General features: G+C 41.5%; 1 protein-coding gene across 1 annotated transcript in view; it reads right to left on the bottom strand.

Moving 5' to 3' along the window:
• LOC132818041 (neutral alpha-glucosidase C-like) overlaps positions 1-14,525 on the bottom strand; it is a 125,201-nt gene that overhangs the window by 30,965 nt on the left and 79,711 nt on the right. Inside the window, exons 15-19 of the mRNA XM_060828649.1 lie at positions 13,709-13,805; positions 11,288-11,389; positions 4,960-5,203; positions 4,222-4,286; positions 1,436-1,512 (exon numbers count right to left, since the gene is read on the bottom strand). Coding sequence (XP_060684632.1) covers positions 1,436-1,512; positions 4,222-4,286; positions 4,960-5,203; positions 11,288-11,389; positions 13,709-13,805 — 585 coding nt within the window. The remainder of the gene's footprint in view (positions 1-1,435; positions 1,513-4,221; positions 4,287-4,959; positions 5,204-11,287; positions 11,390-13,708; positions 13,806-14,525) is intronic.

Genomic DNA, 14,525 nt, shown 5'->3' with positions numbered 1-14,525 from the left:
CTTCCCTTCCTTGAGCATGAATGTCCATCACCTTGTGGTAGTCTAGGTCCATGTATTCTTGCAAAGAACTGGATTTATGTGTTTTGTTGTTTAATATAGTCTTGGTTTGTGGATCTGATTACGGGCTTTTAAGATCAGGAATAAACAGATGCTTAAGCCTTCACACTGCTCCTTCAAAGTCCTGTGGACTGATCCCTGAACCTGAGTAGGTAGTCCTGAGCTGCACCAGACATTTGGCCTCAACAGTTTGAGTTCAGCAGGCTGCAGAAACCAACTGAGCTTCCCAATGAAGAATGAAGAAAAACTGGGATTAGGAGTGTGATTGCAGTACATAGTTGGAAAAGGAGCAAATCAGGAACAGGACAATTAACCAGAATTGGAGATTTGGGGGCAACTGAGACATGGAAGAAGTAATGCACAATTGTGACTTCAACAACCAAACATTTTAACATGGAGCCAACAGAATTATTGCTACAACCTTTGAACTTAATAGAAAAAAAATAAGAAATTCATGTTCTTGTCAGTGGCCTACAGCAGTCCTTTTGAGGACCATAGGTTAGGCAGCATGTGGAATAATTGGCACTTCACTTTTGGCTGGTGATCAGCATCCTGACTTCCTGCTCAACATAGTGGAACCTCATGTTCAACTACTAACAGCAGGAGTGCCTTTAAGCAATCTTCAAGCTTAAAATATCCTCTTTGGTATCAGCCCAGCAAGATATCAGGAATGGGGAAGGAGAAAGCAATAAATGAGATTAGGAAAGACAATGTCTGACATTACAAAAACAAGTATTCTTCAGTCATGAAAATAATTGGAGTTTAGTCATTTCCACTTGACTTATAGAATAACAAAATGTGAAACACTGTATCACATGAGCAGTTAAAACAAGTTGGGGCAGCACAGTGGCTCAGCAGTTAGCACTGCTGCCTCACAGCACCAGAGACCCGGGTTCGATCCCAGCCTCGGGCGATTGTCTGTGTGGAGTTTGCACATTCTACCTGTGTCTGCGTGGGTTTCCTCCGGGTGCTCCGGTTTCCTCCCACAGTCCAAAGTTGTGCAGGTCAAGTGAATTGGCCGTAATAAATTGCCCATCATTCAGAGGGAAATTGGTCTGGGTGGATTACTCTTCGGAGCGTCAGTGTAGACATGTTGGGCTCAAGGCCTGTTTCCATTCTGTAGGGCATCTAATCTAATCTAATAGCATAGACATATTTCAAGAAAAACTAGATAAATACCTGCGGATGAAAAAAATAGCAAAGTGCGCAGATGGGATGAGATGAAAGGGGTAGAAAGAGGCTCATGTCTCCCATAAATACTAGTTGTACTGAATGTCCTTTCCTTTTCTATTCATTCCATTTAATTTATTAACATATTTATACAGCAGGCCTAGAAGTAATGTTTACTTTTATGCACACTGGTTATTTGTCCACTCACCTCCCCTTTCCCAGGAAGTAACACAATCACTTCTGAGATTCCAGCTTCGGTCACTGGATGCACCAGCAAGGCTTCTCCTATAGATGACCAGAACAATATATCATTCCACATGTGGTTACCGAATTTATCAAAGATTATCCAGTTTGTGTTGTGCTATCGTATTTTTGAGAACTTCCTTCACCCCCATCAGAGGGACGTAAATGGACCATTTCCACAGGGGATGATCAGAATGAGAAGACCTTTAACTGGGCTTAAATTGAAAAATGTTTCCAGCAGAAAAGTCAAAAATTCACAAGCATCGTCTCTATCAGTGGGAAAAACTCTGTCTATTTTTAACAGTGAAGGTAATAACGTTTTGGGAATGATGATCTCTCTTTTTAAAAAAAACTCAAGTTTGTTTAATTTTTGAAGCACATTATCTGGATAATTTTTAAGCAAAGATACTCTGCTCAGTAAACTGGGTAAGAAAAATCTATTGACTAACAATGCAATATCCATGGATAAAGCTATATACATTAATAGTTTCAATGCAAGTGCCTATATCAGAATAGTGTTTCCATGTCTTTGAATCATAAAATCTTTACAGTGCAGAAAGAGGTCATTCAGCCCATTGAGTCTGCACTGACCCTTTGAACATCATCCCATTCAGATCCACCTAACCTACACATGTCTGGAGTGTGGGAGGAAACCAGAGCATTTAACAGAAACCCACACAGATGGGAGAACGTGCAAACTCCACACAGACACCCGCGGCTGGAACTGAGGCTGGGTCCTGGCACTGGGAGACAGCAGTGTTAACCATTGAGTCACCATGCCCACCTTAAAGCTGCTGTTCAGACATAATATGAGAGCAACCACTTTGTGGCATGATGAATAAGTAAATATATTTTGCAGCATTTTTGGCAATGTTGAATACCATCTATCTATTCATGCTGTTAATACTTCAACTTTTAGATTACTTATTTATATTACTGGAATATTTTCTCAGCCTGTTTTATAATGGTTATTTTTAATTTGTTCACTTTCCTACTGTTCAGGTCACTTGAAAACTTGTACTTTGACCTGGTCTAGAGAAGACAAGTGTCTGAGACACATTCTCAGCCAAAGTACCTTTACAAACTGCAGAAATTACAAGAAATCAGAGGGAGATATTTGCTATCTTTTTATCTTTGTCAGGAAGTCCTTGTTTTGATCCTATCCTGATGGTATGGTTATAATCAGGAGTTAGATATGGGGCAACTATGGGCACAAACTATTATTCAATTTGTCACAATGCTGGGCTCTTCCGCCATAGCCCTCCTAAACATCTCCTTTTCAAATATGCAATAGATTTTCTTTGAAAATTATAATTGATTTTGCAGCTACTACCTACCAACTCACTGCGTGAAAAATTTCTTCCTTGGATTTTTGTCAATAACCTCATTTTTATTCCCACCCAGTTATTAATGATAAACATTTCTCCCCATTAACCCCCCCCCCTCACTTAATGCCAAACCACTATTAAATCTTCTCAACCATACATAGGATCAGGTGTAGTTCTTTAAGCCAATGAGCTGATGGTTAATTTGTATTTTAATCCCATCCATTCATCTTGGCCCCCAATCTTCATTAATTTTGTCTCACCAAAGTTTATTAATCTCAAAGCTGAGACTGTCAAATTACTTTCTGCCCTAACAGTTTTTTTTGGGGGGGAGACCTCTACGACTGTTAGCTTTAAGAAAATTGGCCTTGCATTAAAACTCTTCAAGTAAAAAGTGAGGTCTGCAGATGCTGGAGATCAGAGCTGAAAATGTGTTGCTGGTTAAAGCACAGCAGGTCAGGCAGCATCCTAGGAACAGGAAATTCGACGTTTCGGGCCAGAGCCCTTCATCAGGAATGAGGAGAGTGTGCCAGGCAGGCTAAGATAAAAGGTAGGGAGGAGGGACTTGGGGGAGGGGCGATGGAGATGTGATAGGTGGAAGGAGGTCAAGGTGAGGGTGATAGGCTGGAGTGGGGTGGGGGCAGAGAGGTCAGGAAGAAGATTGCAGGTTAGGATGGCGGTGCTGAGTTGAGGGAACCGACTGAGACAAGGTGGGGGGAGGGGAATTAAAACTGCATTAAAACTGACTAGCTCTAATTTTAAGGTTATGCACTTTCTTTTAGCCTCCACCACCAGAGAAAAATACTTCTCTTGCACTCTATTTCCTTACCACTGACAGTCATATTCTTCAGTTTCTCTTTCTGTGCTTTCCTCTGACATACAACTACCCAGGAAAAAAACTATTCAGAATTTCCTCTCCCTCCCTTATGCCCTCAAAGTATCTCAAACTCATACTCCAGTTCCAAGCAAACAAGAATCTTATTTATCTGAGTCTCACCACAAAACTAAAATCACAACAACCTCTGAATCCTCTTGACACTTTTCCTGACTGTGGTGCCCAGAACAGGTCACAATAAACTAGGCGATTCCATTAATTTTATGACATGCATTGTAATACTTTTCTTTTTATTTCCTATGACTCTACTTGCAAAACCATGGATCCTGTATGTATTCGAATAGCCTACTTGGCTTGTCCTACAAGCTTCAAATATTTGTGCGTGTGAACTCTCAGATCTCTTCATTCTTGCATCCCCAATAAAATTGCACCATTCAAACTGCTCTGCATTAATTTTCATCTGCAATGTGCATGTTTGTTTCACAGCTGTATCTTAAAGCCCAACACTGTTCTCAGAATTTAAAGCTTAGCCTGGTCACATATTATTTGTGAAATTGATAACTGGTGTTGTCACAGACTGTTATACTGTACCTATCATGAATTCATCATCAACTGCAAATGTGTTGACCTCCTCAGGAAAATTCACCCATAAAGGTCTGTGAAGGAAAATGCCACAAATCACTCACTGTGATCATAAAGGAACAGGATTCAGAGTTTGAAAAAAATTGATGAGATCTTACATTTGACATGCGAGCGTTTAAAGCTAGGTACTAAAGTAGAGAACAAAATCCATTTACACAGCCAGTAAAGAATCTCTACTCAGGTCAAAATATCATATGCTAAAAGCATTGTGTTTGAGATACAAATTGACGACTTCCAGCACCTCACATATGGATTGTCATTTTGTAATTCACTGCCAAAATAACTTCAAGAAGAAAGCAAGCCAAGTGTACATCAAAAGAAGGGTTTGAGCAATATGTTGAGAGTCATCCATTAATCAATGTTTAAGTGAAAACTCCCTGGTTAACAGGGGTCTATTGGGCATTCAGCGAGGTCAATCCTACAGCAAAGGAAAATGACCATGAGAACTGCTAGTACCCAAGGAACAGGTACACCAGAAATTCAACACTTCCAGATAAAAGGAGGAGGGAAAAATTGGGCATCAGTTCCTCGGTCACCATTCTGGGATGCCAGAAGCTAACATAACTACTTTAGCCTGATTCGAACCTTTCATCTTGTAATTCATTTAATTAAGCACTCGGTAACTCACCAGGAGCCAACAAACATCATACATTTATTGAAAATATGAATGGAGTGGGTGCTGTTTACCTGATTACTGGCTCTGCCTTGGTATGGGCCATGTAGAAGAGAGTGTACCAGAATGGCAACAAGGCATATCGCTCTCGAATTGTTTCCCGGATAATCTTAGTGTTGTCCTCTCCAAACAACCAAGGCTCTCGTCGCTTTGTCTCTGCATGGGAATGGTTCCTGAAAAAAGGTTGGTATGCAGCAGCCTGATACCAGCGAACAAGAAGTTCTGGCTCAGGATTCTGTGCAAATCCACCAATGTCAGCTGAAGAAACAAAACAATTTTTAAACATTTTGTGAAGGTCAGAAGACAGAACAAAGAGTCTGACATCTTATATCGTGAGTATTCTCTCTCTTGCACAGAATTTTCAACAGACACAATTCTTTGAAAAGCCACAAGATGGGAGGTTTAGAAATCACTGCCATGTTAGGACTTATGAAAATGAACTTATCACAATTAACATTATACAGAAGCAGATATGATTGAGCATGTGACTTTCCTCCTCCACTCAGAGTCATGAATGGGTCAATGGGACATGGAAGACAATTTGTCAACTGAAACATTTGGTAATACAAACATATAAACTTAGAATATAAGAGCAGGAATAGGCCATTTGGTATTTCAAACCTGCTCCACCATTCAGTATGATCATCAGACTCAGTACCTAGTTCTCACTTTCTCTCCATATCTTTTCACCTCCTTAGAAGTAAGTACTTTTTTGAAAGATTTCAATGTTTCAGCCTCACTGGTTTCCTGTAGCAGAGAATTCCACAGGGTCACTACTCTCTGAGTGAAGAAATTCCCTCTCATCTCTGTCCTAAAAGGCCTATGCTTATCTGTAGACTGCAATCCCTGGTTCTAGATTCCCTGGTCATCGAGACATGGAACAAATATTTGAAATCTTCCAAAACCTCAGACCTAGTGACCTATATCCTACGGATCTAAAACGATAGGTGGCAAGACAGTGGATGCTCTGGCTTCGTTTGTCTGAAATTCATTAGATTCTGGAAATGGTCCCAGCAGATGGGAAATCAGCAAATCTAACACAAATATTCAAGAGGGAGAGAAAAAACAGCAAACTGCTGCGCAGTTAGAGTGACATCAGTCATCAGGCAATCTTCACAATGGACACAGAAATTAGTGTATGATGTGGCAAAGGCAACATGGTTTTACGAAAAGAGAAATTATGTTTGATAAATGTTTTACAATGATTTTAAAAATGTTACTACTAGGGAAGATAAAGTGGAACTAGTAGAATACCCGGATTTACAACGGGCTTCAATAATGAGCCTCACAAAAAAATATAGGCAAGATATGGACTCATGGAGTTGGGTGTTCTAAATATAATCAACATACATGTGAATCAGGATCTGGAGGAGGCCAGTCAGCCCCTTGAGCCTGTACCACCATTTAGTAACATCATGGCTAATCTGACTGTAATCTCAAATCCAAATTCTTGCCTATCCTTGATAATCCTTCACCCCTAAGCTTAACAAGAATCTATCTATGTCTGCCTTAAAGATATTCAAGGCTAGTTAAGAAAGGTCGTAAGGAGAAGCCAGGGAATTGTAGACCAGTGAGCCTGACATTGGTGGTGGGCAGGCTGTTAGAAGGAATCATGAGGGACAGGAATTACATGGATTTGGAAAGGCAAGGACTGATTAGAGATAGTCAACATTGCTTTGTGCATGGGAAATCGTGTTTCATTGAGTTTTTTGAAGAAGTAACAAGAGGAGTGATGAAGGCAGAGTAGTGGACGTGATCTATATGGTGTTTGACATGGTTCCTGATGGTAGACTGGTTAGCAAAGTTAAGTCACTTGCAATAGAGGAAGAACTGGCCATTTGGATAAAGAACTGGCTTGAAGATAGAAAATAGAGCATGGTGGTGGAGGCTTGCTTTCCAGATTAGAGGCCTGTGACCAGAGGTGTGCACAAAGACCGATGCTGGGTCCACTGCTTTTTGTCATTTAGTTAAATGATTTTGATGTGAACACAGGAGGTATGATTAGTAATTTTGCAAATGACACCAAAGTGGACAGCGAAGAAGGTTACCTCAGAGTTGAACGGGATCTTGATCAGATAGGCCAATGGGTCAATGAGTGGCATTTGAGTTTAATTTAGGTTAATATGAGATGCTGCATTTTGGAAAAGCAAATCAGGGCAGGATTTATACACTTCATGGTACGATCTTGGGTAGAGTTGCTGAACAAAGAGTTGGAGTGCAGGTTTATAGTTCATTAAAAGTGGAGTCACAGGTAGATACCATAGTGAGGAAGGCACTTGTTTTGTTTGCCTTTATTAGTCAGAGCATTAAGTACAGGAGTTGGGAGGTCAAGTTGTGACTGTACAGTACACTGATTAGGCAACTACTGGAATATTGCATGCAAGTCTGGTCTCCTTATAGGAACGAGTTTGTGAAAGTTCAAAGAGTTCAGAAAAGATTTACAAAAGCATTGCCAGGGTTAAAGGATTTGAGCTATAGGAGAGGCTAAATAGACTGGGATTATTTTCCCTGGAGCATCGGAGTCTGAGGGGCAACCTTATAGAAGCTAATAAAATCATGAGGGGCTTGGTAAGGTAAACAGACAAGGTCTTTACCCCACAGTGGGGGAGTCCAAAACTCAAGCTTTAAGACATGAGGGAAAATATTTTAAAATGACCTAAGGGGCAACTTTTTCACACAGAGGGTGGTGCGTGCATTGAATGAGCTGCGACAAGAGGTGGTGGAGGCTGGTACAATTACTATATTTAGAAGGCATCCGGATGGGAATATGAATAGGAATGGTTTAAAGAGAGATTGACCAAGTGCTGGGAAATAGGACGAGATTTATTTAGGATATCTGGTTGGCTTAGACAAGTTGGGCCAAAGGATCTCTTTCCATGCTGTACATCTCTACAACTCTATGAACTTTGTGTCCATGAGCTTTTCGAGAGCAGAGTTCTAAAAACACATGATGCTCAGTAAAACAAATTGGACCAATCTCAATTTTAAATGAGCTACCCTCGATTTTTAAACAATGACTTCAATTTCATGTTTGGTTAATAGACAGAAAACAAACATTATCTATAAATGTCGAGAGTGTGGTGCTGGAAAAGCACAGCAGGTCAGGCAGCATCCGAGGAGTAGGGAAATCGACGTTTCGGGCATAAACCCTTCATCAAGAGTGAGGCTTGTGGGCTGGGGGCTGAGAGATAAATGGGAGGGAGGTGGGGCTGGGAGGGAAGGTAGCTAGGAATGCAATAGTTTGATGAAGGGGGAGAGAATGTAATAGGTCGGAGAGGAGGGTAGAGCGGGTGGATGGGAAAGGTGATAAACAGGTCAAGAGGGTGGTGCCCAGGTGGAGGCTTGGGATAATGTGGGAGATGGGGAAATGGGGAAACTAGTGAAATCCACATTGATCCTGTGTGATTGCAGGGTCCCAAGACTGAATATGAGGCATTCTTCCTCCAGGCGTCAGGTGGTAAGGGTTTGGCGAAGGAAGCGGCCCAGGACCTACATATCCTTGACGGAGTGGGAGGGGGAGTTGAAGTGTTCAGCCATGGGCGGTGGGGTTGTTGGGAGTGGGTATCCCAGAGATGTTCTCTGAAACAATCCGCAAGTTGGCATTCTGTCTCTCCGATGTAGATGACATTGATAGAGGTTCTGTATCCGTTGCACCCGATGTGGTCTCCTCTACATTAGGGAGAGAGGATGACAACTTGTGGATTGTTTCAGAGAACATTTCTGGGACACCGGCAACCACCAACCCATGGCTGAACACTTCAACTCTCCCTCTTACTCTGCTAAGGATATGCACCTGGGCCTCCTCTATTGCCAAATCCTTACCAACCTACGCCTGGAGGAAGAACACCTCATATTCTGTCTTAGAACATAGAACATAGAAGGATACAGCGCAGTACAGGCCCTTCGGCCCTCGATGTTGCGCCGACCGAATCCTACCTAACCTATACTAGCCCAATAACTTCCAAATGCCTATCCAATGCCCGCTTAAATGACCATAAAGAAGGAGAGTTCACCACTGATACGGGCAGGGCATTCCATGAACTCACAACCCGCTGTGTGAAGAATCTACCCCTAACATCTGTCCTATACCTACCACCCCTTAATTTAAAGCTACGTCCCCTAGTAACACCTGACTCCATTAGCGGTAAAAGGTTCTTAGTATCTACCCTATCTAAACCCCTAATCATCTTATACACTTCTATCAGATCTCCCCTAAACCTTCTCTTCTCCAATGAGAACAGCCCCAAGTGCCTCAGCCTTTCCTCATAAGATTTTCCTACCATTCCAGGCAACATCCTGGTAAACCTCCTCTGCACTCGTTCTAAAGCTTCCACATCCTTCCTATAGTATGGCGACCAAAACTGCACACAATACTCCAGATGAGGCCTCACCAGAGTCTTATACAACTGCAACATGACCTCAGGACTCCGGAACTCAATTCCTCTGCCAATAAAGCCCAGTACACCATATGCCTTCCTCACAGCACTATTTACCTGGGTGGCAACTTTCAGAGATCTGTGTACATAGACACCAAGATCCCTCTGCTCATCCACACTACCAAGTAGCCTACCATTAGCCCAGTAATCCATCATCTTGTTATTCCTACCAAAGTGAACGACTTCGCAGGGTCTTGGGGCCCTGCAACCACACAGGATCAATGTTTTCACCAGTTTCCCCATTTCCCCTCCCCCCAATGTCATCCCACTGCCAAGCCTTCACCTTGGCACCGGCCTCTTGACCTGTCCATCACCTTTCCCATCCACCCGCTCCACCCTCCTATCACCTTCTCTCCTGCCTTCACCTACCTATTGCATTCCCAGCTACCTTACTAACTCCCACCCCCACCTCCTTCCCATTTATCTCTCAGTCTCCCAGCCCACAAATCTCAGTCCCAAATCGTTGATTCTTCTAATCCTTGGATGGTGCCTGACCTTCTGTGTTTTTCCAGCACCACACTCTCGACTCTGATCGCCAGCATCTGCAGTCCTCACTTTCTCCTATTATTTATAAATGGGGAATTATCCACTTGGAATACCGTACCTAGTGGAGTGCCATAAGGAAAAATGCTGGGGCTTCAGCTATTTACAATCTATTTTTAATGACTTAGGGAAAGAGTAAAGTATCTGAGGTTACTGACAATACAAACTTACTAGTAATGTAAGATTTGTAAAGGGCAGAAAGCCTGCAAAAGTGTATATTTACATGTTAAGTGAGCAGATGACAGGATGGCAGACTGAGAATAAAGTGGGTGTGTGTGATTACTCACTTTGGTCATTACAAATAGAAAACATAAGTATTTTTTATCACATGTGAAACTTGTAAATGTTGATGTTCAGAGAACTGCATGTTTCATACAAGGAACACAAAGTCTGAATGTAGTTACAGTAAGCAAGCAAGGCAAATATTCACCTTTATTATAAAAGGACTGGAAAACAGGAATAAAAAAATTTTGCGACAGGTATACGGGGCTTGGGAAGGCCAAGCTTGGAATACTTTTGGCAATTTTGGTCTCCATATTTAAGGACAGGTAAACCTCGACTGGAAACAGTGAAGGCTTCCTGAATTGTCCTCCAGGATGAGAAGATTGCTCTATGATGAAAGGCTGAGCAAAATAATTTTCTGGAATTTAGAACAATGAGAGGTGATCACACTGAAACATACACAATTCTGAAAGGGCTTAATAAAGTAAACACTGAAAGGCTGCTTCTGCTGGCTAAGCAATGTAGAACATGGGGGCACAGTCTCAGGATAAAAAAAAGTCAGTCAGGACTGAGAAAATGTTGTGAATTTTTGAAATTCTTTATGCTAACAGGTTATGGATGCTCCATCAAGTCAATACATTTAAACATAGAATCCCTACAGTGCAGAAAGAGGCCATTCAGCCCACTGAGTCTACACCAAAGAGCACCTACTCAAACCTAGTCCCCTATCCTATCCCAGCAACCTCTCATCTTTACCATAGCTAACCCACCTAGCCTGTACGACACTGCACACTATGGTGCAATTTATCATGGCCAATCCACCTAGCCTGCACATCTTTGGACTGTGGGAGCACCCAGAGAAAAGCCACACAAACATGGGGAACATGTGCAAACTCTACACAGTCACCAAAGGCCAGAATTAAATCCAGGTCCCTGGCACTGTGAGGCGGCAGTGCTAAACATTGAACCACCATGTCAAGAGTTTTGGTGTCTCAGAGATTTAAGGGAAATGAGGAGGGGGTAGGAAAGTGGAGTTGAAGTACAAGATCAGCTATGACCATACTGAAAGGTAGACCAGGCTTGGTAGGCCACATGGTCCATTCCTGCTCCAACCTCTTCGTTTTCATGAGTTGACTCTTACCTCCACAGAAGGAGATTCCAGTTATACTGAGATTAAGTAGCATCGGGATTGAGATTTTAAGGTAACTCCATTCAGCTACATTGTCTCCTGTCCATACAGCTCCTAATAAACAGAATAAACTTGGAATGAGAAAGCAGGTAAAGCAGGAAAGAATAATCTTTTTCTTTGCACACATTTAATTTAATTTCTTTTGGGCAATTCACTCTTTCTGCTGTTCACTTCCATAGGTCAGTTATTCTCTGGCACTTTAACAAAGAGAGCTTTCTTTCAATATGAACTTTGATGGTGAATATTAGGAAGCTCTTTCACAATAGTGAACATTACAAGCCAGCTCATCCCATCCATAAAGGGCATCTACCAAGAGTCATTTGTCCAGTGATAAAAAGCTTGGTGATTTTGCCCTCTGTCACCCAGTGGCACAGGCCAAGTGTAGCACCCTAACACCCTAAATGATAAAAGCTTGGGTAAGAGTCTGATCAACTGGAACGTCAAAAGGCAAATGGCTTTGTGGTTGGTATAATCACCATAGCTTTACAAAGTGACCACATATGGAGACAGTCAGCATTTAGAATCAGGTATTAAAAGTGGGATCAGAAATGCAATCAGTAGCATTAAGCTACGAGTTGCATTATTGTTTTGTTCTCTATTTCTGCCTCTCAATTCATCCTTCACAATCCCAGCTCAAACTTATTAAGATTACTACAATGGCTCAATTTAGTTTTAAAAGGTTATTTTGTCCTTTTTTTTGGAAGAGAGGTCATAAAGGCAGAGGTGTGAGGAGTCTAGTTTAACAATATGAGGGGAGTGGCCAGTTCTCCTAGTTCAGGGTTTTTCTAGTTTGTTTACAGCTGTAACAGTCACAAAATGTGAGATTCCAGGGGAGTTGCAAGCTTCAGTAAAGAACTCTACTTACTTTCTTCTGAAATCTCTCTTTGGATGTGTTTCATTCCTGCCTGTATGAATTTACATTTTGACCAAGGGGCGTGTTTATGGGATGTAACTGATTGGAACAGTTAATTAGTTAAGTAGCGGTATCAGATCAGTTTTCCAATAGTTAAGTTATTCTAAATTCTGTTTTCTTCTGTTTGCGTTTCAACTACAGTGTTTAAATAAATTATATTTTGCTTAAAGCTGAGTTATTGACCAGCTGCATTATACCTGGAACACCCACTTCACATCTGCCTTTAAAATACAAAAAACGTAGAGTCTAGGCTACCTTCTCAAAATATTTTAAAAACAGAGATCAAAATAAAAACTATCATGGTCCAATGAGTCAGGTTTATTGATCCATCAGGTCTCATCATGCCTCCTTAGGACTTGGTAAAATTTCTCCTTCATTCACCTTGAATGTCTTGGAAAGAGGCACACAACCTCAGCTCAGCACTGAGAAAGGCATGATGCATTGTGCGGAAACAGGAAATTTTGTGCCAGCAACAAATTTCCAAACAAACAATAAAATTTGAATTGAATTGAGAAAGGTTGAGTGACTCTTGAAGGCTACAAGGATTATATAATATTTGTGCCTACGTGATCCCAGTTCTCAAGCTGGATCTCTAAAGAAGTTTGCTTTTGCATCTGAAGCTTAAAATAGTACAGGTGACCATAGATAGAGCAGCATATCTCCATGGTCAGCAAAAGTCCATGTGAATAGCTAAAACTGCTTCGCTGTCCTAAGCTGCTTGGATTCTGCCATTCTTGCCAGAGCAAAATGGACATTTCTAACTCTGCTGAGCTAAGATTCAGACTTTTATGCCAGACATCCCCACTTTAATATTGTTATTCCAATGGTTCAGAAAAAAGCCACCAAATGGAACGAACATGCTGTTATATATTCGGACAGAGTAGAGCTGAGCTTCCAAGAGGATTTTTGTATTATCAACCATAACATTTGGAGAATTTAACAGAGATTCATTGTCAGTGTACACTAGATAAACTACATCCAGGTTTCTTTCCAGCCCACAGCCTTTCTCTACATTACTGAGAGATTCAGCGCACTCACAGGTTCATTCCTAAAACAAAAAAATGAAAATGCTGGAGAAACCCAGTAGCTCCGACAGCATCTGTAGAGAGAAAAACAGAGTTAACATTTCAAGTCCAAAGACCCTTCGACAGAATTCAAGATAGCTGTGAAAGAGTGGTATTATGCTGATGACAGGGTGAGGTGGGGTTGGGGATGGGGAGAGTAAAGATCATGTACATAGTACATGAGAATGGTGCCCAGAGGGAAAGAGATAACAAAAGAGAGATAGGCAAACAAAGAGATTGCTGCTTAGTTAAAAGAGAGAGAGAGAGAGAGAAATACTTGGTACGGTGCAAAGAAAACATGTATGGCCTAAAATGGATTGGCTGTGCTGGGAGTGACCCATCCAAAATAGGACCTAGCCACATTAGCCTTAATCCTGTCAGTTCCTGACCACTTACCATATCTCTGTGAACCAGCAAAGAAGGAGCGAGTCAAGACAAACGGCCTCTCCATTCCTCTAGATCGACGAATCAGACCCTCAGCTGTTGCCCATTGCTGGTGCAAAACACACAGAAACATAAGGTCAACCCTGTAGTTTGTTTTAATCCTTTAGAAAACAAAAGTTTAAAAACTGCTCCAAACTCAGGGAATCTAATAGTGACATTGGAGTGTTATCTATCTGAGTCCATTCTGTCAGTTAAAGGAAATCCCAGTTTATAAAAATGACTGTTCCAGGGGTCTGGCTCTTGATCTTAAGAACATCAACCATGGTGTCTTATCCAACCTGTCCCATTGTGTTGTGACACCTTCTTCATCAAAAAAAATGTATTTTTCACTTGAGACCTGTCATCTCCAGGGAGCAGGTGGCCATCCACGTTGATGTGGAGGAAACATCTGAGGAATTCCTTCTCAACTGCAAGCCAATGGAACTGCAGGCTACAGTTGCTTGGGTCCTGATGGACTTAGCGAAGGTCTTAAAAAAGGTGTCTGATGAAGTAGTAATTCATGTATCGGTGTTAATTTTGCAAAATTCCCTCAGTTCAGGAAAAGTTCTATCAAATTGGAAAGTACAGTTTAGCTTCTGCAGTCAAGAAGGAAGGGAGGCATTAAACAGGAAATGACAGACCAGTTAGCTTCAAGTCTATTGGGGACAAGTATTGAAAATTATTCATTAAGAAGATTATAGTTATGCACTCAGAAGAACTCAAGTTGTTGGGGAAAAGTAAATTGTTTGCCAAAACGTTTAAAACAAAATAGTCAGGAGATGAGAGCTTG

Source organism: Hemiscyllium ocellatum, chromosome 8 (assembly GCF_020745735.1).
Source record: "Hemiscyllium ocellatum isolate sHemOce1 chromosome 8, sHemOce1.pat.X.cur, whole genome shotgun sequence".
Taxonomy (NCBI): Eukaryota; Metazoa; Chordata; class Chondrichthyes; order Orectolobiformes; family Hemiscylliidae; genus Hemiscyllium; species Hemiscyllium ocellatum.
Note: the sequence above shows the minus strand (reverse complement) of the source record. Positions and strands in the feature narration are given on the sequence as shown.